General features: G+C 36.3%; 2 protein-coding genes across 3 annotated transcripts in view; one reads left to right on the forward strand and one right to left on the reverse strand.

Annotated features, from left to right (window-relative positions):
- ambra1a (autophagy/beclin-1 regulator 1a) overlaps positions 1–11,106 on the reverse strand; it is a 116,626-nt gene extending 105,520 nt beyond the window's left edge. Inside the window, 7 exon segments of the mRNA XM_056461872.1 lie at positions 2,816–4,206; positions 4,304–4,370; positions 5,685–5,857; positions 5,973–6,156; positions 6,325–6,383; positions 8,506–8,738; positions 10,921–11,106. Of these exon segments, the coding sequence (XP_056317847.1) occupies positions 2,816–4,206; positions 4,304–4,370; positions 5,685–5,857; positions 5,973–6,156; positions 6,325–6,383; positions 8,506–8,637 (2,006 nt within the window). The 5' untranslated portion in view covers positions 8,638–8,738; positions 10,921–11,106.
- Positions 11,107–11,597: 491 nt separating this feature from the next.
- Positions 11,598–21,702, forward strand: acp2 (acid phosphatase 2, lysosomal). 2 transcript variants are annotated; one of them, XM_056461873.1, is made up of 11 exons: positions 11,598–11,768; positions 14,213–14,308; positions 15,132–15,218; positions 15,301–15,453; positions 15,661–15,759; positions 16,290–16,379; positions 17,035–17,167; positions 17,783–17,871; positions 18,463–18,569; positions 18,678–18,853; positions 20,918–21,702. In XM_056461873.1, the coding sequence occupies exons 1-11, from the start codon at positions 11,685–11,687 to the stop codon at positions 21,046–21,048; spliced, it is 1,245 nt and encodes a 414-aa protein (XP_056317848.1). In that variant the 5' UTR covers positions 11,598–11,684; the 3' UTR covers positions 21,049–21,702. The 2 variants fall into 2 exon arrangements, with proteins under 2 accessions (XP_056317848.1, XP_056317849.1); XM_056461874.1 differs by having other exon boundaries at positions 20,921–21,702.
- Positions 21,703–23,113: the final 1,411 nt, after the last annotated feature.

The raw sequence follows: 23,113 nt of genomic DNA on the forward strand, positions 1-23,113 counted from the left end.
GGAAAAGTCTCTGAAATGTTCTCACGTTTGTGCAACAATAGACCATTTTATTTTAATAGTCTGTGGAGCCCTTTAAGGTAATTTTCTGATGTTTTCTGACGTTTCAAACGCACACCTGAATCGGTTCATTTCTGTTCCTGTCAATATGATTTAGTAGCTACAGCAACCGCGACAATCTCTTAAAAAGAACGACTCACAAAGTGATATTTTGAATTACTTTTGGATTGTTACATGATAAGACGGAAAAAGCAAAAACAACAGATGGAAAGACCCAAAATAGCAACAGGAAACATTGAAACAATTCATGACCACTTCATATTGCCTAATTTTGTTGGAAAATGCTCTTTTTGTAACAAATTTCCTTTGGTGTAATTTGTATCTTTATTTTAATGTATTTTTTGTTGGTCAGTTATCCACAAAATAATCAAAAAGAACTAATACATTTTAGGTGACGTGCAAATAATACCTTTTTCAATAATAAAGCAATTATGAATTAAATTCAAGTAGACCTATTATAACATCTCAAATATAGTATTTCTGACAATTTTCTTTATAATTTGAGTGGTATCACAATACTATTTGGTATTGTGATACTTCAGCTGGTATACTATTGTAAAATGACCTGATGGTATAGCTACAACCCTACAGTACACACATTTTTCTTTGATTTACTGAATTGTTGTAGCTTAAACTGTGGATCGAAAAAAGGAAACCTTAAATGGTGTTTAAATCTGAATTACTCCAGTTGAGAGGATCCTTTAGAAATAAATGTTATAACATGGCAAATTTAATGCTCAAGAAACATTTTTATATTATTATACGTGCTGGAAAAACAGTTGTGCAGCTTTGGTTGTGTAAACAATAATATATTGTAAATAATGTTTGAAAAGCTTTTACTGTTGCTTTGGAATGGTAGTGCAAATGTGGCCATACTTTTTTGTGGTGTTGTCAGTGAAAACGTTGGCAAGCAACTGGTCAACGTCAAAAAATTACCTTATAGTGACAGATTGGGGAAAGTTTCTAAACATCAGTAATCACTGTTATTATTAATAGGTAGAAGGCCATGAGTATCATCTGACAGCAATAAGTTGTGGAATTACAAGCTAGTTCAGGGGTGCCCAAGCCCTGCAAAGTTTAGTTCCAACTCCAATGAGACACACCTGGGCTAGCTAATCAAGCTCCATAGATATATACACTAGATATCGCATACGAACCCTGAGCATGCATCAATACCGCTGCCACATTTGTACAGTGCTCCAAGGACAAATGTCATTCAACCGCACTAGTCAAGACAGTGTGCCAACGTGAAGATGCTGGACTTCAGCGCTGTGTACGGGTGTAGTAACGAGCAAACAAAGAAAACAAAGCCAGAACATTTCTTAGGTAAGATTTCGTTTTTTCACATTTTTGTATGTTTTCAACTTTTGTGCTAAACAAGTACCGTTATTGATGATAATAGTCTCTTACTGCACTAATCATAAGGGAAAGTAGCACCAACTTGTACTAAATCCTAGGCTTATGCTAGTTTTGTTGAGTAAAATAAGCAAACCATGCAAATGAAATGTGACAAGACGCTGCGGTGCCAGAAATTGATATTACTGTTGGCTAAGTGAACGAGTCGTTCATAACGGAGATTCATTCACAAACTAATCGCTCCCTCCATTTTAATGAGAAGTGAAAGCAGGAGAGGAGGTGTGTTTTAGGATACAGATTAGATCAAATTTGATAGGGAGCAGGATAATACATTTCCAAACAAACAAACACATGCTCTTTAGTGGGAATGCCCATGCGGTCACATGTCCATCAATGTAGAAAAGTGAAGTAAAATTACAATTTTCGTAATTAAAAAAAAATATTTGCATACTGACCACAGGGAAAACTCCCGATCATAGATATATACAATTATGTGTATATCTCTGGCTCTAGATGGCCACAGTCCTCCACTGCAGCTTGGTCCTGCATTCATTTCAAAGGAGCGCTACCCTGTACTAAAATGGCGGCTCTATTGACGCATTCCTTCCAATAGACAACAACAGGGTAGGCGACATCTAATGTAAATATCTATGATCAAGCTCTTACTAAAGCCGCGGTCACACTGCACCTTTCGCTCCATAGACTTCCATTCATATGCATGAGAATGCAGCAGACTGGAAAACACAAGCTGGTGAGACGTTTCACTGCGCAGTTCGCTGCATTGAAAAGGTCAAGCTTGATGAACTCTGACCTGCGAAATTGCATCACTTGATTGCGTGAGACCAATCGAAGATCAATACATGAGCTCTCAGTACAGAAATTTAAGATATGGACCAATCGCTCACTTTTTTTTAATGTCTAATCAGCTACATGTCTAATCTGTGACCATGGCATAAGCTTTCTAGAAACATCTGTGCAGGTGTGTTGAGGCAAGTTGGAGCTAAAATCTGCAGGACACCGACCCTCCAAGACCGAGTTTGGGCACCCTTGATTTAGTTTTTAGTGCAGATCTGTGGTTCCTAATTCCATTGCTCGAGACCATTCGCCCTGCACATTGTGTATATCTTCCTTACTAAACACACCTGATTTAGATTATCAGCTCATATACAGAGATCCATGAACTGGTCCTTGTGTGACAAATAAAAAAAAGACATACAAAGTGTGCAGAGCGGAGGACCAGAATTGAGAAACACTGATGTACATTAACTTCAAGAAAAGTTATTGGATGATTTGGAAACTTCAAAACGGCATGTTTTGTTTTACAGAGAAACATTTCAACCTTTGGATGTTTAATTCGTCAGGAACAAGTTCTTTAAGCAATTGAAAAAGACTACTGCCTCACCTGCGCAAGTAATCGTTATCTGGTGTTTCTTCAGGCATTTCCTGGTTTAAGGCTCCTTGTGATATGTTTGAAGAGCGAGAGGAGGCAGACTGTCTGTAAACACGCTCCAGTTGGCCAGTTTCCTGGTTGAAGACAAGCCCAACGGTCTGCTCCTCATTCTGTCCAGTGTCAGTTCTCTGGGAAAAGGGTACATGAGGCTCTGGGGTATTTGGGGTGGACTCTATGGGTCTGTGCTCCAGTAGGTGTTCATTAGATTGTGAAACTGGAGCTACGCTGTGGAAGGCAGAACTAGAAGGTTGCCATGGTGTGTTTCTCTCAGTAGATGTAGGCTGACCTGTTCTATCCCAGCGCCGGCTACCCTGATTGTAAGTGAAAAGATTGTGGCAGACTCTACAGCGGTTCATGTGACTGTGGGAAGGGTTTTCACCGCTATAGGGTGACTGGTAATGAGATGGTCCTGGTTGCTCTGGGTCCATGTTGTTGTTGAGCATTTCCTGAGTCTGCTGGTCCTGTCTGCTGCCCTCTAGAGGCTGGACCGTTTCCTGCGTTCCCTCATAATCCATGAAATAGCGGTAAAGGTTACAACGCAGGACACTGTGGATGGAAGAGGAGCTGCTGTGTCCCTCTTCTTCTGGAGGACGGTGCCTGCTGGAACTAGTTCCTGATGTGCTGCCGCTGCTTTGAGAATAGCCCCATCTATCACTAGCAGAAGTGTAAACAGGTGATTGTGAGGAAATCCCTTGCTGTCGCAGGACAGAAAGAAGGCTAACAGAGGAAGCGCCAGTTCTGTGTGGAGTCATACTACTGCTTTGTCCATTAAGTCCACTGACTGTCCAGTCTGCTCCAGGATGACGTCCTCCACCTTCCCTACCTGGCGGTTGTTGTCGGAAATGCGGGACAGGTGCCATTCCAGTAACCCCCCTCCTGCCAGAGCTAGAAGAATGATTCCGCATGTTGCTGCCTCCACCATGCACACTGCTGAATGCAGAGTAGCGATTAGCAGCACGAGATTCAACAGAAAACCGTGACATCTGCAGTGGCTCTGTGCGTGCAGAAGAAAAAGTGTGAGCTTGTGCCTCCAGGGATGCCGAGTCTGAAGGGTCCTCGTCAGGTGGAGATGGAACTCGTGCTGCAGAGCAACGGCTACAAAAACACACCATTCCAAGCGGCTGAACGCACAAAAGAGTGTAAGGGCCAGAAGAATCAGAGGACTCGTCAGTGGAAGCAGAATGGGCACCTCCAGCCTGAGGAATGGAGTTACGGGAAGTGAGGATGTGCAAGAAGTTGTGCAAGATGGGTGTGCGCCTCGCAGGCTGGGACTGCAGGAAGGAGCGCTGTCGGAGATGAGGCATCTCCACACTGTCCATTGGAATCTCAGGATCATCGTCATTCTGAAACAAACAAATACAAGCACAATTATGGTCCCAAACTCTTAAAATAAATATAGAATATCTTATACAAGTCTTAAACAACAGCAAAAAGACTAACCGGTTGGTTCGAAGGGTTTACAATGGCAGTTAGAAGATAGTGACCCAATGGATCAAATCTCACCAATCTGCAAAAAACACAGAGAAGCCCCATAAAAGCATCAGATGCACCTGCCTGTACAGTAAATGTTCGTTATTAAAGATTCACACAAAAATAAAATTTACATTTTTCTTTGAAACACAATTGAAGCTATGTTTTATGACAACTGAGAGATTTCTGTTCCCTATGCAGACTATGCAGATCCAAGACTTGTGAAGAGATGATCCCAAGGTATCCATAATCCTGGACCAGACCGTATCCCGAGCTGATGCTGTGGTGGTCATGGACGAATCAAGTGCATGGGACTGATTCCTGAAAGACCATCGTGACAATGGATTGTCCCCGCATTGATCCTGTGGGCCAGCCTGACCTCCTGCCAGTGCCCTACTCAGCCCTGCAGCTTCTCCACGATGGACGTCCAGCTTCTCCAGCCTCCGACGCCTAGACTGCAGCCCCACACAGGAAGTTTGGCCAGAAGAATAATAGTCGTGCCCAACAGAGGCTATTTTCTCTCAAGTTTTTTTTTTTCACTTCACTTTGTCAATTGGTGAAGTTTCTTTTCCTCGCCACTGTCACCACTGGCTTGCTTTGATTGAGACTTGTGGAGCTGCGCTTCGGTGGACTTTCTCTACAGTGTTTGAACTTTCAGCAGTGAAATTTAAACCAAACTGAACTTCAACTCTGAAATCTGGAGTTTACTAGAACTATGTTAAGCTGCTTTGACACAATCTACATTGTGAAAAGCGCTATATGAATAAACATGAATTTAATTTCTGCTCATCCATTGAAAGTCTATGTACCAAAAGGCTTTAATGGAATAGTTCAACCAAAACTGAAAATTTTGTCATTGTTTTCTCAGCCTTCAGTTGTCACAAACCTGTTTGATTTTCTTCTGTTGAACACAAAAAAGTAATTTGAAAAATCCTATAATCATTGACTTGAATATAATTAGTTTTTTCTACTATGGATGTCAATGGTTACTGGTTTCTGACATTCTTCAGTATATCTTCTTTGGTGCTCAACAAAAAAGAAAACTTTTCAGAACCACTTTAGGGTGACTACATTTTCATTTTTGGCTGAATTATTTCTTTACTATTGTCAAATAGATCATAAAAGCAGTCCATATGAATCGAGCGGTTAATCCAAGTCTTCTGAAGATTTAAAGCCTTCATTCTTGTTAAAACATTAATCAGCGTACATTCATAGAGACCATCAGAAACAGAAGGTAAATGTTTTTTGAAGCATAAATGGGGAACATTAATATAGAAACAGAAATCTCTCAGGTTTTTAAAAAATATCTTCATTCGTTTTTTGAAGATGAATGAAATTAAGTGGACCAAACCTGACTCTCTCTGTCTCACTGGCAGTCTTGATCACAGTGAAGGGCTCTTTCCGACTCCAGTCCCACAGATGCACCTCATTGTTGGTGGCAATGAGCAGCAGCTGAGCCGTGGGGTGGAAAGCAAGAGATGCGATTGCGGAGTTGCTCTCTGTAAGCCAGCTCTCACTGCCACCCTGGAACAAAAAAAGACCTTTACTTTGGTGCAATCGTTGCCATGATATATCTACAGAAAAAGTATTAAGAACAAATTGACAGCACTCCTTCAATATTAGTAAAGTCAATACTTACATGTAGGTCCCAGATTCTGACCTCTCCGTCCAGGCAGCCAGAAGCAATAAGCCCAGGGATGCTAGGGTGAAAAGTTAGACACCAGGGTGTCCTGCGGTGGCCCACCAGTGAATGAACACACTTTCCTGATTTAACCTCAGTGATGTAGATGTTATGGTTCACATGAGTGGAAGCCATTAAAGACCTAGAAAAACACAAATGACAAAAAGCCTTTATTAGCTTGATGACAAGCCCTTACCAGAAAGGCCTTATTAAAGGGATCAGTTTTATCAAATCAGTACTAGACTCCTCTACATACTGTAGATTCTTTTGGCCAAGCCTGAGTATGAAAATGAAGTCAGAGTGGTCTTACCTGTCTGGACTGAATGCTAGCAGAAAGGTTGAGCGGGGACTGTCTGGTAACTCCACTTTCTGTGGTACCAAAAATAAAAAAATGTTTTCCTTCAGTCACATTCATACTATAATAATATCTGATCACAACCAAGATAATGACTATTATCAGGGCTTCAGCTCTAACCATGAAGTTTCAATATTCATTTTAATTCTGCAAAAATAGGGAAGTCCAAACCTCAAACAACTATATCACTTGAATCACTTTCATAACCATGTGAAAGCCTCAGTGTCACACATTATTGCTGCAGCATGAGCTTTTAATAAAGACATTATCATGCATTGGTTTGGATGTTAACAGTTATCTGTAAAATTAATTACAGTTAAAATTATGGTTCTTTGTGGAAGCAAGTCTTTTTGATAGGGGTTTCATTTATAAATGTGGCATACACACAAAACAGGTGGAAACATGCATCCAACTATTCCTATGCAAGTTGTGATCTATAAAAACAAACTTGACAGGAAATTGTGAGCAGTTGTAAGTAAACATGTTTAACTTAGGCCCAGTTTACATTAATACGTTTTAGTTTTAAAACCCATATGTTTTGCTACGGTTACGCCTTCCGTCAACACTACCTCAGAGGTTGAGCCCTAAAAACGGAGCAATTTGGAAACGCTGAAGAGGTCGTTTTCATTTTAAAACGCTGCTGCTACGTGTCAGTGTGTATGGGGGAAAATGGAGACATCTGAAAACGGAGGTGTGGATCAGATTGGATCAGATTGGGGGTTTTTTCTCAATCTTAAGTACTGTACACAAAGTTCAGACCTGCATCCTTTCCTTTGTAAGTTCAGTCTTCGCAAGTTACTCCCGAGGACATGAGGATACGTCAGGAAAATCTTCAAATGTAACGGCAGTGTACTTTTATAACGTCATTCACCCTGGCTACATTTCACTTTCTTAACAATAAAATGAAAACATGACATAAAGCATTGTCTCTTTTCATTTTAAAATTGACAACTTAAACATAACAGATACCAAAAATGTTTAAGCATCATGTACATTTTATTTGACCATCATCTTAATTACAAATTTATAATGAAACAGAGCCCAATTACTGCCTCCTTTCATTGAAAAATATGAAACATAGGCTCACTGTGTGGTTTTGGCTTAATGTCAGGCTATATGCACACAATGAAGATAATCAGAGGAAATGCATGGTGAAATATGAAATAGCCGTATCTTTTGCTGAATATAATAATCAGTAAGCTAAAATTTTAATAATCAATAATAATTATAAAAGTATAAAGTACAATAAGTTTACACAATATAGGAAATAAAGGCAAGCAACTGGTCAAACGTGCGAAATCAGTGTGCATGGTTACATAAATTAATAGGAATATTAACTTATCTTTGTGCTCAGCCAAAACACGTTACCTGAGAACAAGTAGGCTAATAGATTCAAATGACCGACTTGTTAGATACAAGTCTACTACACAAGATGAATTATACATCAACTTTTAACAACTACAAAGAGATGAGATCCACCGGCAAATTCAAGATGGACTGGCCAACGTTTGGTTGCTCTCAGCCGGGCAGGTGTGCTCAGACGCAAGAATACGCTGAAGCAGCTTTCAGAGCATGCCAGAGTGCATGTATGGTCACGTGATGTGCATTTTCAGCGATGTAGTGTGGATGGAGATCTTTTCAGAAACACTAGATAAAACGTCAGTGTGGACATGGATCGTTTCATTCTAAAATGCCATTTTAAAATTAAAACATATTCGTGTAAACGAAGCCTAAAATATCGGACCACTTTAAATCATCACATGAGTCATGATCATTAATAAATAAATTACAATTTATTATGGCGTATGTTCACTTTTAGGAAGGTTTCTATGCAAAGTTTTATACAGTAAATGAGGACACCAGGTCATTTTTTTAATTAAATAATGAAAGAATAAATTCTATATTTTTATTATTCTATATTATTTTACAATTTATTGAGAAAAATTAAATAATTTTGTTTATTTAGAACCTCAAATAATAAATATCTTACATTTGAAACATTCCCAAAAATAAATCACTAACTGTGATAGTGATACAAGGCTGCGGGTTGCTTCTGAGACATTGCACTGAGAGTTACAAGCATACAGTACAGCATACACAAGCAATCTGTAGAAATTGTATAGATAGATCATTTACCTGACTTTGCCATTTCATTCGCTGTGTCTTCTCTTCTACAAGCTGCTGCAGGACCCTGTGTGATGCAAGACCCCGTGCTCCCCGCTCTCGACTGGACAGGATACATACTGAGTTCCTCTGTCCCAGCTTCATCTCCACACACTCTTCCTCACTCCCGCCCTCTCACACCAGACCCAGAGCCGTCCACCGGCCCAAACACAAAAGACTACCACTGCTGCTACCACGCCATCATTCTGAGGGAGAAAAAGATTACAATGCATCAGAAACTGAACAAATCTTAGCACAAATATACATAACTTGATTTGACTATAAATTTCCCATTTGCATTCTTGGGAAGGAGTTATCTAAATGCAATGTCAAATCTTTCAGCATTGTACATCGCCATAAACTTTTCCTAAATAACCTCTCTGCACATTGGCACAGGTGTCAAAGGAGATTACAAGGTGTGACAAAATATTTTTACAGCATATCAAATCAAAACTACATGTAGCCAAATGATGGTGTATCCATGTTGTTACATAAATAGAAAGGGCATGAAATAGTAGTGAGAAAAATTTAATCCAGACAAGCAAGGAATCAGCATGGGTCTACTTCACCATCTAATGATGAGTCAGACAACTTTGGAGGATGAAACATGCAAAAACAATAAATAATTAAGCAAATATATAAATAAGCAAATATATAAATTTATGAGTAAATAAATCCATAAATTCCTGCAGAAATAAAACAATAAATAATTATGCAAATAAATAAATATTTTTTTTATATAAAATCCACAAATTCACAAATGAAACAACATTCAAGAATGAAAGAGTACGAATATTACATTAGAATTCAAAGAAAAAGATGTTTAATTTTTTTTATGAGAGTACAGTCGACTTAAAAATTTGGCATATTGTTAATTTGCTCGTTATATATGGAAAATCTTTTATTCATAAATGCAAATGGGCAGTGAAAAAACTAATTTTACTCACTTTAAAATAGAAATAGGTCATTACCTATGAATGATAAAAAAAAACAAAAAATGCCAAAGCAAAAAGAACTGTTAAATATTTTAAAGCCTTAAATTTAGTTTTTTGAATAACTATTTTTTTCTTCTTATATTGTATTTGTTTTGATGTCAATATAATGTTGTTATTGCCCTTGTATAATCTGTGTTCTAAAATTGCAATTAAAAAAAAAAAACATTCAAGAATGATTAAACTTTTGAAAGGGGGGGGAAATCTTTTCAGTTAAGCATTTTCTTATTCCCCCAATATTTGTGTAATTTATTTAATTACCTGCCTGATTTATGCAGGAATTTGCACTCAATTTTTATATACATTTATATATTTATTTATTTATTACTTTATTTACGCAGGGATTTGTGAACTCATTCATTTATATATTTGTGTACTTATTGTTCTTGCAGGTTTCGTCCTTCATAGTCAACACATAACCCTCACATACAAAAAAATATATAAAAAACGTTAAAGTTGACTTTTTCTTTCATATTTTTTTTACACACAGGCTTTTGAAGCACATTTCATTTAAGTCACCTTACGTCAAGTTAATCACGGTAGTTTATATTTAGTTAATTTTTATGTTATGCAAAAGTAACATTGCTCAATTTTTACATTTAAAGTTTACTTTCAATTCTAGGTTTTATTCCACTCTTTTTCAAACAGCATAACACTGAATTAAAAAGCATGCTTTTAAAGTGTATGCTTTAATTAAAACATTGAAATAGTAACACCATTAAAAGATATTCACACAAAAAAGATAAAAAGTTAGCTAACTGAACAGAGACCTCGATACTTAGTACACAATGCACAATGACGAGTCTAACTACAATACAAGCTAACTGCATTAGCATTTCAGTTCTACTAAGCCAAGAATGAAATTAAGCAGTAAATAAAAATAAATAAATTAATGAATTAATTCAAATAAAAACTCTTACATTTGATAAATATGAATAGTTTAACTATTAAAAGAGACAAAGACTACTATAAATACGTTGTTTTGTACATTAATACAATTGACTATTTTTGTGCATCAAAATAACAGGGTTAAAACACGTGGATAAGCTTTACACGTTTTGTGACACCATAGCACGTCATGTCGAAGATAGCTCATGTTTGACTCCAGCTGGACATAAAGGAGTTAAACCTGCTATAAAAGCATTGTCACTCATTACAGTATATGCATGGTCACAGAATGAAGCAACTAGTGAAGGTTATAACGTTAACGTTAAATTACAACATTTACTTTTGAATAAAGAAATTAACTCTCCAGCTTTAATATTTAGCAGCTAGCAAGCTTGTTTACGGGCGAGGCAAAGTATCAATCCACACAATTACACAGTGTTTAAATTAGGAGTCTTTGTACAGAATAAATTTAAAAACAACACCACTCATGGTCTCAGGTTCGGCCTACCTTTTCCTCTTATTTTTGTCCGATTTTACACCATGAAATCGTAGATATGTAGTAGCGCAAGTACGTTATGGGAAACTTTAGCAATATTTCAGATTTTTTTTAGGAATATTTTTAGTAATGTTTTTATTTTCCCCCCAAAAGTGGGTCGTGTGTACTTTAGATTTGTTGCTGTGTGTCCTGCCAAAACGAGTCCAGACAAAGCCAGTAGAGCACAGATCCTTCATAATCAATTACCGAAAACATCGTTCATGCGCCATCCAATCACGTTGATCTGTCAAAAAACACTGATACATCAGTAAAGGTGAAATCGAGTGCTAAATAGCCAACTGATATGTATATTCAAGTTTTGTATCCTATATTTATATTTTCTCAAGGGCAGTTAAGTGATCAAATAACATTTTGTTCACATATTTAGCTATGCTAGATGTTAGATTATCCACAAACTCAGTTAAAAATATATATCGATTGTTTAACAAAAGAGGGGACTTTCATTCAGACACATATTTTCAAATGACGGAGAAGTCACGCACCCTAAACAAAGAGAAAACAATCAACTATTGTTTGCTGTTTTGTCCCAAGTCCTTCTCCGTTCGCGAGAGCCAATCACTGCGCGTGTTTTTGAAGCTGCTGAACACATTGACCAATAGCAGCTCTCCGTTTTCCGGAAAAGCTTGCAGCTCCTCTTGTGTTTATCAGCCACGACAGCCAGGCAACGATCTTTTAATGAGGTTACTGTACTGTTCCTCAGTTGCTCGTCCGCAAGTATGGATTCCTGTTTTGTGATTGTTGCCTTTCTCTTTGCGTTCAGTCTTTCCAGTGGGGAGAGGACGCTAAAGTTTGTCACTGTGGTGAGTATAATAATACATCTGTCCTTTAAAAACCTCTGTCAGTATGTAAGTTTTAGTGTAGTTACCTGTTACTTAATCTGTAAATTCGTGTTTCTCCCTCGAATGTGTTGCTTTATACAATTTTTCACATCTTCTGTAATTTCGACATCTTCTGTTGTTTTCGACTTGATTTATAATAATTTCACATAAAAGTAAAGATTGAGCAATCTGAAAAGCAGACCGTCACATGATGAGACATGTTGTTTTTGTTTTATTTCACCTCCCATTTCCGTCAAAGCAATAAAACACCACTGTAGGTTTAAAGTTACCTGTTTTTAGTGAGGGTAACACTATTGCTTGTCTTTTAGGTGAGAACATCTCTTAAATAAGCAATGCAACTGCAAACATATTACAGAACGTCTGACAAATGAACGAATTGGTAAACCAAGGGGTAAATTGTACTGAATTCAATTGTAATGGATGAAGATATAAGAAAAGTGTCAGCAATGTCATGTGTGGAACAATTCCATGCAAATGTCAACCATGCCACGAAAAAAAATTAAGTATTCACCAAAATAGCGAAACCCTTTCTAGGTTTTTTGAGCAGGCTTGTATTTTACTGTCCAAAAAATGCTCAAACATTTCTGTCAATGTTTTCAAACAATTATATTTGATTACCAAAGTCACAAAAGTGGCAATTTCACACCTTTCACATCCAAAACAGAGAGGTATCACATTCATAACAAGCTTTTTCCTCATAAATGCTAGAAACAAAAAATAAAATAAATCATTTGGGTTGTCCGGTTTAATTCACAGAATTTCTACAAAGTATGTTGTGTACTGTAAACTCGCACATCCATAACCCATGTTTATTTTTACAGATTAATTAAAAAACCTTTACAGATTAACATATTTCTGATCCCATAACCCTGTGGCTAGTTATTTTGGAAAATATAAACAGATGTTTCAATATAAAGTTAACATGTACTTTCTCTGTGCATTTGAGTTTTTACTGAAAATTTCACATCCGTAATGCTGAAATTGCTCTGTGGTCATTTTAAAGTCTTTAATGTAATCTTCCCTTGTTTATAAATTTTAAAAAAAATGTTACTTTGAAATGATTTTCACTGAGAAACCAACAATTCTCAAAGAAACGGCAAGCACCAAATTGAATTAAAAGTGGAATTATTGAAGTAGAAATACTTAAGTATTTCCTTGTGAAACTAACTCCAATTAACTTTTATGCACAACTTTGATCTCTTTCAACTTTATCCCTTGGTCATATGCACATTATTAGAAGTACCAGTTTATTCATGTGTTATGAGTATATTTAAATTCGGCCTGCATGATATTGAAAAAATCTAACATTGTGATTATTTTTTTTAAATTTCGCAATATATATTGAATACAATGAATACAATTTCACCAGATGACTTGAATATAATAAACAATCTACAAGCATATATAAATTGAATAAGTAAAATAAAAAGATACCAATTAAATAAACGCATTTCATTGTTTTCTGAGAAGTCAAACTGTATTCAGGTATACAATGATTGAATAATCAAATGTAAAATAATACTGGGTAGTCTTCGTTTTATAAACAATTTAATAAAATTAATCGTTATTGATTTTTCAAAGTTACAGACGGTACAATTTCTTATGCCTGAACACTTTTAAAATCCTCACACAGTACAGGCCTCAAAAACACTTCTGAAATAATTAATTATAATCCAGACTCAACATTGTGTATGCTCACGACTGGTGACTATTGCGAATGATCACATTGCCATATCGATGCTGAAACTAAATATTGTGCAGCCCTAATTTAAATGTATATTAATTTATTTTCTGTTTGTTTTAATAATTCTATGTGTTTATTCTACTCTTGTTGTTATACTGTTGTATTTGAGATGTGAGTGTTTTACCTATACGTGTTTGTAATTTTGTTCTGATTTCCCTGCTTTACCAGACAAAAACCCAACTGTCCTTTCATTTTGAGCATGGTCATGTTAGATACTGAAACCTGGCTACTCTTTAATAGTGTTTCATTTTAAGTGTGTTCTAGTTAATCACGATGCCTTGCAAATGAGGAAGTTTAAACCAGAGCTTGTGTCATTCTAAGCACGACTGAATAACATGGCTATAAATGAAAAGTGTTCACTGTAAATCTGCTTTTCGATTCATGAGACTGATTAGTGCAGTAACTGTCTCTCAGAGTTGAAAACTTCTAAACGTGGCTGGTTTCTGTGAAGCCCAGAGATAAAGATAAGGAGATAGACTGAATCTGTTTATCCAATTAGAATGTGTGTACAGACTGCTGTGGCTTGTGTCCGGGTGTCAGCATGAGCACATGACAAGCTCAGTTTGCTGATCTAACCACAGTTGCACAGTATACTTCATTATCCTGAACACACACACACACACACACACACTCATGAAGAATTTGACTTCCTCTCCCTCAGCTCTATAGACACGGTGACAGATCTCCGATCAAGGCCTATCCAAATGATCCATACACGGAGAGTGACTGGCCTCAGGGTTTTGGACAGCTCTCTCAGGTATACACACCCAAGCACACATTCCTTACTCTCTTTTTTTTATTCTTAAATCATGCTTTTGGAGGAGTATTTTTATTGGAGAAATGCATGAGGGGTTGTGTTATTGTACACTTGGTCACTTATACTGTATATGATGAGCCCCCTATATGATGAGCATGTTTTGCATTTTATTAGATCTGAATGTATGTGTGTGATGAATATATTTGTGAATGTTGTGCAAATGTTTTCTTTCTCTTTCTTTTTTTGACCTCTTAGTGTTCTATCAAAATGGCTGTGTTGAGGTCACATTGTGCATGATCAAAATAATGTGTAAAAGCTGCTTTAAAATATGCCTAGTCTGACTCACAGCCCTTATTATCAAACATATGGTTGTAATTGATGTGTAAATGCCTTTATGGTACCTCTGAGAAGCGTTAATTATTTGTAAATTTGGCATGCTCTCTCAAACTTTTTTTTTTGTGAACTTTGAAAAGATTGGCTTCATGTTAGGATGAAGTTATTGAGTTTTCTAAATTAAATACAATTAAATTATATTACTGGATGGAACCATTGTCTTGCTTTGGTTTAGTTTTTTATATGTTATTTTTCCTCTTTGAGATGAATGGATTTCAGTTTCATCACAGATTCAGCGTGTGATGAATTGTTTGTCAAATTGTTGAAAAATTTCTACCAAGTTTATCAGGAAACTGCTAATGCATGTTTTAGCCTTGCTAAAAGAAATGTCACTTTTCGCATATACAGCTGTAAAAACTGTCTACTTGAGTGTTTTTTTGCTTTTATAAAAAATGTTTATTACTGTAACTTGCCCTTCTCAATTTTCCAGGAGGGAATGAAGCAGCACTTTGAACTGGGTCAGTTTTTAAAGAAACGCTACTCAGGATTCCTGAGTGAGGACTATAACAGATATGAGGTAACTATCGATTTAAAATTCTCTGTTCACTAAACTGAGAGTTGCTAGATTTCTGTTGTCTTTATTGTGTTTTTTGCCACAGATATACATTAGAAGTACAGATATTGACCGGACTCTGATGAGTGCAGAAGCTAACCTGGCTGGCATGTTCCCACCTAACGGTTCTGAAGTCTTTAACCCAGATTTGAAATGGCAACCGATACCTGTTCACACCATCCCGAGTGAAGAACAGCGGGTAAGGCATCACACTGAAGCTCTGTTTTCTCTTTTTTTTTTCCAGCATACTGTAACTTGGCCCTGACCTCTGTTTGGTGAGGAGGTCATATTTGCACAGCAGCAGCATCAGTAATTCCTCTGGGTGTTTGAACTGTTTCCATGCCCACATCACCTACCTGCCTACAGCGTGTTTGGGTTTGATATATGTAATTGTTTTTCTTTTCAGCTACTCTCATTCCCACTGGACAACTGTCCACGATACAAACAGCTCATGAATGAGACTGAAAAAACAGATGTTTTTCTTAACATGACTGAAACCTACAAGGTGAGTCCATCTACAGCAAAAATCCTTTGATTAAAAGCAGATCGTCTGTCTGTGGCCTTTTCAGTATTTAGATTTTTTTTACAGTAATTGTACTAAAGCATAGAACACAAGGAGCCAAACAGTAATACCCAGAGTTAAGTTGGCTTATGAATATTTATTAGTTTGCAAATTATTTAACCTGTAGTTGTAAAATTTAGTTTGGAATATTAAAAGAAAATGCATCATGTACTGTCCTCACTTCCTGTAATTCTTCTTTATTGCTGCATTTTTTTATGTTTGCTTGGATGTTTTTACTTAATGAATGTGATTAACGTTCCTCCCTTTGATTAGAAAATGTCCTATTTTTAAGAAAATACTGAATCCATAGATTTCTGACCATGTGAACATGGCTATTTTGTAAGGAACTTATCACATTTGCATATATAATTGGGAAAAAAGGAACACCTTTATTTATAAATTTATATATTATTTCATGAGTCTTAATTCATTATTTTTTATATGTATAATGTTTGTCATTGTATTTCATGCAGGATTTTATAGAGATGGTGAAAAATAAAACAGGACTGGAGTTGGCCTCCATTGAGAATATTTGGAGCGTCTATGACACATTATTCTGTGAGGTTAGTTTCACCTGCCATTCATGTGCACACTACTCCATGTCTAGCATTAAGAACCCAATCAGTCATAGTCATTAGTTGAAGCAGTTGTCATTTATTGTTTTGCTTACACCACAGTCTAATGTGCATAAGAGTGTTTCATCTTGGAACCATGCAGATTATGCAATAAGTGTAAAATATATTGTTTTATTTAGATAATTAACAGATTTAAAAGATTATTTTTTTATTCCAATTCTGAAATCATTTATTTGTTCCAAACATGTTTGAGTTTCTTTCTTCTGAACACAGAATAAGATATGCTGAAGAATGTTTGACAAAAAAAGCAGCCATTGACTTTCATTATATTTTGGATATGCATGTCAATGACTCTTTTCTTCAGAATATGATGTTTTGTGTTCAACAGAAAGAAATTCATAAAGATTTAGAACCACTTGAGTGTGAGTAAATTAAAAATGTTTGGGTGAACTTTTCCTTTAAGCAGTTTTCTATAGGCTTTGATGTAAATGTCTTGCATTGATAGCCTTTTTGCCACCAGCCACATCAGTTACATTCACTTGATCCCACAGTGCTTTTATAATACAAAGGATTGTTTAAAATCAAGTGTTCCAGCAGAAAACCATCAGATCTCGCTAACTCTTTCTGTATTTTCTTTTCACAGGCACAACATGGGAAAAAGCCGCCAGATTGGGTTACTCCAGATGTCATGCAGACGCTGAAGCTGTTGAAGAACTTTGGTTTTCAGATTTTGTTTGGAGTCTACAAGAGAAAGGAGAAGTGCAGACTACAGGGAGGTGAGAGCTTAGTTCATTAATGGGCTCTGCTTTTCAGTCAGCGATGATGTAATAATGACTGAAGGTGCCACTAAATAAAATAAAGTAAATGTTTCTAAACATTATTATAAATTAAATATCAAGTTCCTCTTGCTCTGAAACAGATCTTTAAAATGTAACAATATTCAAGGGAAAAAATTAATGGAAAAACATAAAAATATCAAACGTTTATGCCATTCACTATTAACAACATTATTTATAAATATTAATCAATTTTAAGTGAAACTGAATTCAAGTATGTGTTCTTTCTTGCTAATATTGATATTATAAAATTAGCTTTTGAATATAATACGATGATTTAAAAATAGATGTATTTTAAAAGCATAATATATAATACAAACATATCCCGGAAAATATAATACGTTAACCAAGCACATATGCAAAGCAGTGTTGTGGGAATAGCGAGAGGCTGCTGTCTGAAATTATGTTCCATCTCTTATACAGGTGATGGTAAATATGATGTAAAACATGATGTAATAACTCTATTCTACATTCAGTTTAGAAAACACAAGTGCACTAATACTTAACATATATACACTAAAATACTAAAATGGCTCTTTTACTCTTCATTCTCAGGCCTGCTTGTAGATCAGATTATCAAGAATCTCTCGATTGCAGCAGCTCCAGACTCTCAACACAAAGTGAAGATGATTGTTTACTCGGCTGTAAGTCACATGATCCTGTTTACACTTGGATTAATCGGTTTTAGTCAATCAGATCACGAATCGAAGAGGGAAACGCATCCCTGTTTATACCTGCTATTTAATTTCATCTCTTTTGTTCACTTGTACTGTCTATTTTCATTAAGGGTGAGTGTTTTAACAGGCATTTTCTGATCTTTTGAAAGGGACAATAGAAATAGAGGGAGCTTTTAATTCTGCTGTCATCTATGTAATTTTAACCAAACACAGTTTCACATGGCAAATTTTCAAATTGGACTTTAACATAACAACTTGTAATCGTTAAGAATAACGTAAAAAGAGCAAACCCACAATACATGTCAAACATAATACATTTATTTCTTAACACCAATTAGTTTTACTCAAACCAACTTTTTGTATGTGCAGTCGAGTTGCAAGGCGAGTGATCCTTTACGAAGCAGATTGTGTTTGCTTCCAAAACGCTGGATTGAGTACCATATACCTCACCCAATAAAGGGTTAATAGCAGGTATAAACAAGGCCTAAAGCTCCTAAATTCTGAACAGAGCAAATTAAGTTAATATAATATTCTCTCATTCATCTCTTTTCTCAATAGCACGACACAACAGTTGTAGCCCTCCAGGAAGCTCTGAATGTCTTTAATGGTGTACAGCCACCTTATGCCTCATGTCATATGATAGAACTTTACCAGGAAGAGAACGGGTAACGCATATATTCTATATATCATCTTTGAGCTTTTCAAAAAAAAAAAATCATGCTTTTAAATACGTCTTTGGTCAACCAAAACATTCCTCTGTTTATATCTTTCAGGATGTTTTCAGTGGAGATGTTTTATCGCAACGACAGTCGCGTGTCTCCGTATGCTGTGTCTTTACCGGGATGTTCTCAGAGCTGCCCCCTGCAGGACTTTGTGAACATCACTCGTGAAGTCATTACACTGGACTGGAATAAAGAGTGTCAGCTGAGCAAAGAATCCACAGATTCACGTAAACATATAAACATTAATAAACTTTTTTATTTTGAAATGGCTATTTTAGATTTACTGAATATTGTAGCTTTTATGACAGTTTTATTTTGGGGAGTATAAGTATTGAATACGTTGCCATTTTTCTTAGAAAACATATTTCTAAAGGTGCGGTTGACTTTCCACCAGATGTTGGTAACAACCAAAGAAATCCACATATGGAAAGAAAACAAATCTAATTAGTTTACAAATTAAGTTATGTGTAATAAAATGACACAAGGGAAAAGTATTAAACACATGAAGAAAGGGAGGTGTAGAAAGACGTGGAAAGCCCAGACTGCATCTCTTTCACTGAGATGAAACCAGGATGGACATTTCAGCAACACGATAATCCCAAATACAGCCAAGGAAACTCTCAAATGGTTTCAGAGAAAGAAAATCAAGCTGTAGAATGGCCCAGCCAATACCCTGACTTAAATCCAATAGAAAATACAAAATAAAGATCAGATTTGATAGACGAGACCCACAGAACCATCAAGAGTTTTACATTGTTTAAGTCTGTGAAAACAAATCACACCTGAGCAATTCATGTGACTTCATTCTCTATATGAGAGCAGTCTTTAAGCTGCCATCGTTAAAATGTATTTAATATAAATTATTAAATACATTTCAGTAGTTCAGTATATTCTTCTCGCGTCATTACATTGCTCTGCTCTGCCCTGGTCAGCTGACTCGCCTGCTTTTTTTTCACAAACACAGAAAAATGTAAATCAGCGCATAGCGAGACTGGAGCATTTAATATGACACAAACCGAAACCAAAACTTTTAAAGAGTGATAGAAGTGAGACTTTTTTTCCTTTCTTTTGTCCATTCTTTCTTCAGGTGTATATTATTCTTCTATTTAATTACTGCTCTTTCGCTTGTTTTGTAGCAGAAATATTATTTATTAAATTGACATGCATATAAAAACAATAGTGGAAAAATAAATATTGCAATGCTTCATTTTTGTTTGATGCAAACCATAAATGTATTTGTCATAAAGTAACAATACTACTTTTTATTGCAAATAACTCCCATTCAGGCACATTCTAGGCAGCATGATCATGAGAAATGTAATTCATTGTTAGTATTATTGTCATCATCGTCATCATTAATATTTTATAATTATTAGACATTAGTTATGGAATTATTGCACAAATATTAATGTCATCACAGCATTACATAGACAGTTGATTCTGGTTTTTGTTAGTCCTAATTGATGTTGTTTTCAAATACAATAAATCCCTTAATATACTATTTGCAATGGTGCTCATTCATTTGGTGGGTGCTGCAACATTTTTTCTGGTGCTCCTAAATATTTGAAGTTGGAAGCACCGGTGCTACCAAGTAAAAAAAAGTAAATTTCGAGCCCTGACACAGAATTTGTCGGCACGGTTGTCTAACTGTGCCAAGAATTCCGGGCCAAGAACGGTTTGTAATCGTGCCGTGCCGTTCCAGGCTAAGTGGAGAAACAACCATAACCGTACCGAACTGTTCTTAGAAGAGCGACTATTGACATTGATGACATATATGACATTGATTAAAAACTATGGACAAAGGCCCATTGTGACATCTTGATTGATCCCTCTGCTTTACTTAAATGTATAAGTTATCTGCAATGTGTTATTCCATATTCATATTCATTTCATTTACGATACTACAGTTGCAGTTCTAAGTGGTGCTGGTATTAAATTTTTTCTCAAAGTTATTGAAAAGGTAGTAAAAGGTATTAAATTCAACTTAAGAAGTTCTGTATATACCCAGAAATATATTTATTTATTTATTTTTCTTCTTCAGATTTAGTTGTTTGACTTGGTGGTTGTGAGTGTATTTGTTTGTTTTAATCAATAATTTGTTTAATCATTAAAATCGATTCATTATTTTATGTACAAATAAGTATTTTTATCATATTATACATATTTAAACTGAAATCTGTTACTAATTTTCTTACTAAAGATCCTTTATTGTCAAGATAAACTACATGAACTAATGGGTTCTTGGCAAAAAGTACTTTGATCTCTGATTATGTGTGTTTCTGTGTGCGTAGAAGTCATCATCGGGCTGGCTGTGTGTGGTGTTCTGCTTCTCCTGCTGGTTCTGCTGCTGCTTCTCATTCTGTGTCGTCACAAAGAGCCCATGACGAGTTACAGTCACATCATAAATGAGAGCGACTCCTGACAATCATATCAGCTCCTCCGCAAAGAGGACCTCTCAGAGGACAGCGAAGAGGACCTGTGAGGACACACTCTAAGACCAGCACTTTGAAGACAGTTTGAACTTCCTTTAGCCACACATTTGATGTGTTTTAGCACATACTTGTAATTTCAAGCATTTTAGAGAAAGATAAAAAGGGAATTAGGAGCATTAATGTAACACTGACTCTGTGTGCCTCTGTGGTTTTGTACCAAATGATTTTGTACATAATATGTAGAGGAAGTCAAAATATCTTTGAGATGTAATGTAAAGCTTCTCTGTGAAGCACAAAGGCTGTCGGCGTCCCGTTTGTGCTCCCGGTCCATTAGTTCTTGTCTACTTATGACACACCTGAAGACTCGACGAAAGGCCAACGAAAGACTCTTGGATATCATTGAGGCCTTACTCTGCACCCATGGAGCTTTACCCTTCCTTCTGTTTATGCGATTGTCTCCTGATTTACAGCCACACAATCATTTTGTCAAGTAAATTTTAGAATAGTGACGTGCTGAAATGAAGAGCAGCTTTCTCAGGATAAGCTCTGTTGAGCTGAATAGTTTAAATCTACTGCAGATTCCTTCATTTGAATGTTTTGACAGATTGATCATCAGTCTCTAGTAATAAAAGTACAAATTTTCACTCCGTTATGGCAGACGTTTTATTTTTTTCTTGGAGTAATAATTCAGTTCTAGGTGTTTCATGTTTAATATAAAATTAGTTAAAGGTTCAAGACACCCTGGGGTACTTTTTTTTGTTGTTGTTGTTGAGATTTTAACCGATTTGTGTGTGTTGGGCGTCATTTGAGACAGGGTAAGCATCTGTCAGCTTTAATAGTGGGGAAAACTGGATCATCTTCTAGGTTTAAAACAATTATTGGGATGGGATCAAAATCGGTGACGTAGCGCGAATGTGCTGATGACGCGTCGGTTTCTAACTGTTATTCATAGCTGAGTTTTCTTATACTATGATAAAACCCTGCTTCTTTATTATTCATGACTGCACGTGCATTCCAATGATAGACTAAAAAGGACAGACCACGGACCTGCCAAGCTGTGAGTGCACGACACGTGTTTGTTTCCATGATCCACAGAGTTTATTGCATGGCTTTTCCCGCGATGCTATCAGGGCCACCGATACAGCCAGTCTGTTTGTGTGCAGCAAGTATTTTTGTTGGGAGAGCTACGAGAATTGGAGAATGGCGGACGTTGTCTTTTATCAGTTGAGTTTGTTACCATTCAGACACATCGCTGTGCTGCCATGTTTGCACATGTTTAAAATCCTCTGGATTACTGGCAAGGCTAATGGTTGGAATAGATAGGGCAAGAGACCTGCTGCACTGCTACCCACTGTGTCTGCATTCAGACCCGGGGATTCAGGAGGAGAGAAGTCCTCATTTAGTGTTTATAAAGCACAATTTTCTTTATATAGATATGACAAATTATGATTATATATTATATGATATTATTATATGACATTACAAACAGCCTCTCGTTTATGTAATGGCATTAAATTACTTACTGTTTATTTCTTAGCATTTTAACTTTGTAAACAAAAACAAAAAAGAAATCATGCGTCGTCTCACATTTTGTATCAGATTTATATATATATATATATATATATATATATATTTTTTTTTTTATCTTGAGCTGGTGAGCCAACTGAGTAAAGCCCGTATTTTCCCCTGCTCTGAGGGCAATGCCCACTCCTCCCTTTGCTCACAGCAATTTTTGAAAAAAATTCTGAGGTTGACTTGAACTGAAAGAAGGGGGTTGCATGGCCCTTTAAATGATCAAACATGCCCAGTAATGTTTTTCAAATTATTACCATTTTAAAATCCACTCCCGATGTGTGCAAAACTTAATCGATTGAAGACCTATCTGTTTTAGATTGAAGATCTGTTTAGTAAAGCATACACTCAGTGCATCACTTAGCGGGTTGCCACACAGGTTCTGCATCTTGTTTATATACACTATAAACAGCAGCTACGCTAATTATTTTCTTTATTCTCCATTTCCACCTGGGGATACTCTTCCCGAGGCCCTCAGACTAT

The sequence above is a fragment of the Danio aesculapii genome, chromosome 7, assembly GCF_903798145.1.
Source record: "Danio aesculapii chromosome 7, fDanAes4.1, whole genome shotgun sequence".
NCBI classification, from domain to species: domain Eukaryota; kingdom Metazoa; phylum Chordata; class Actinopteri; order Cypriniformes; family Danionidae; genus Danio; species Danio aesculapii.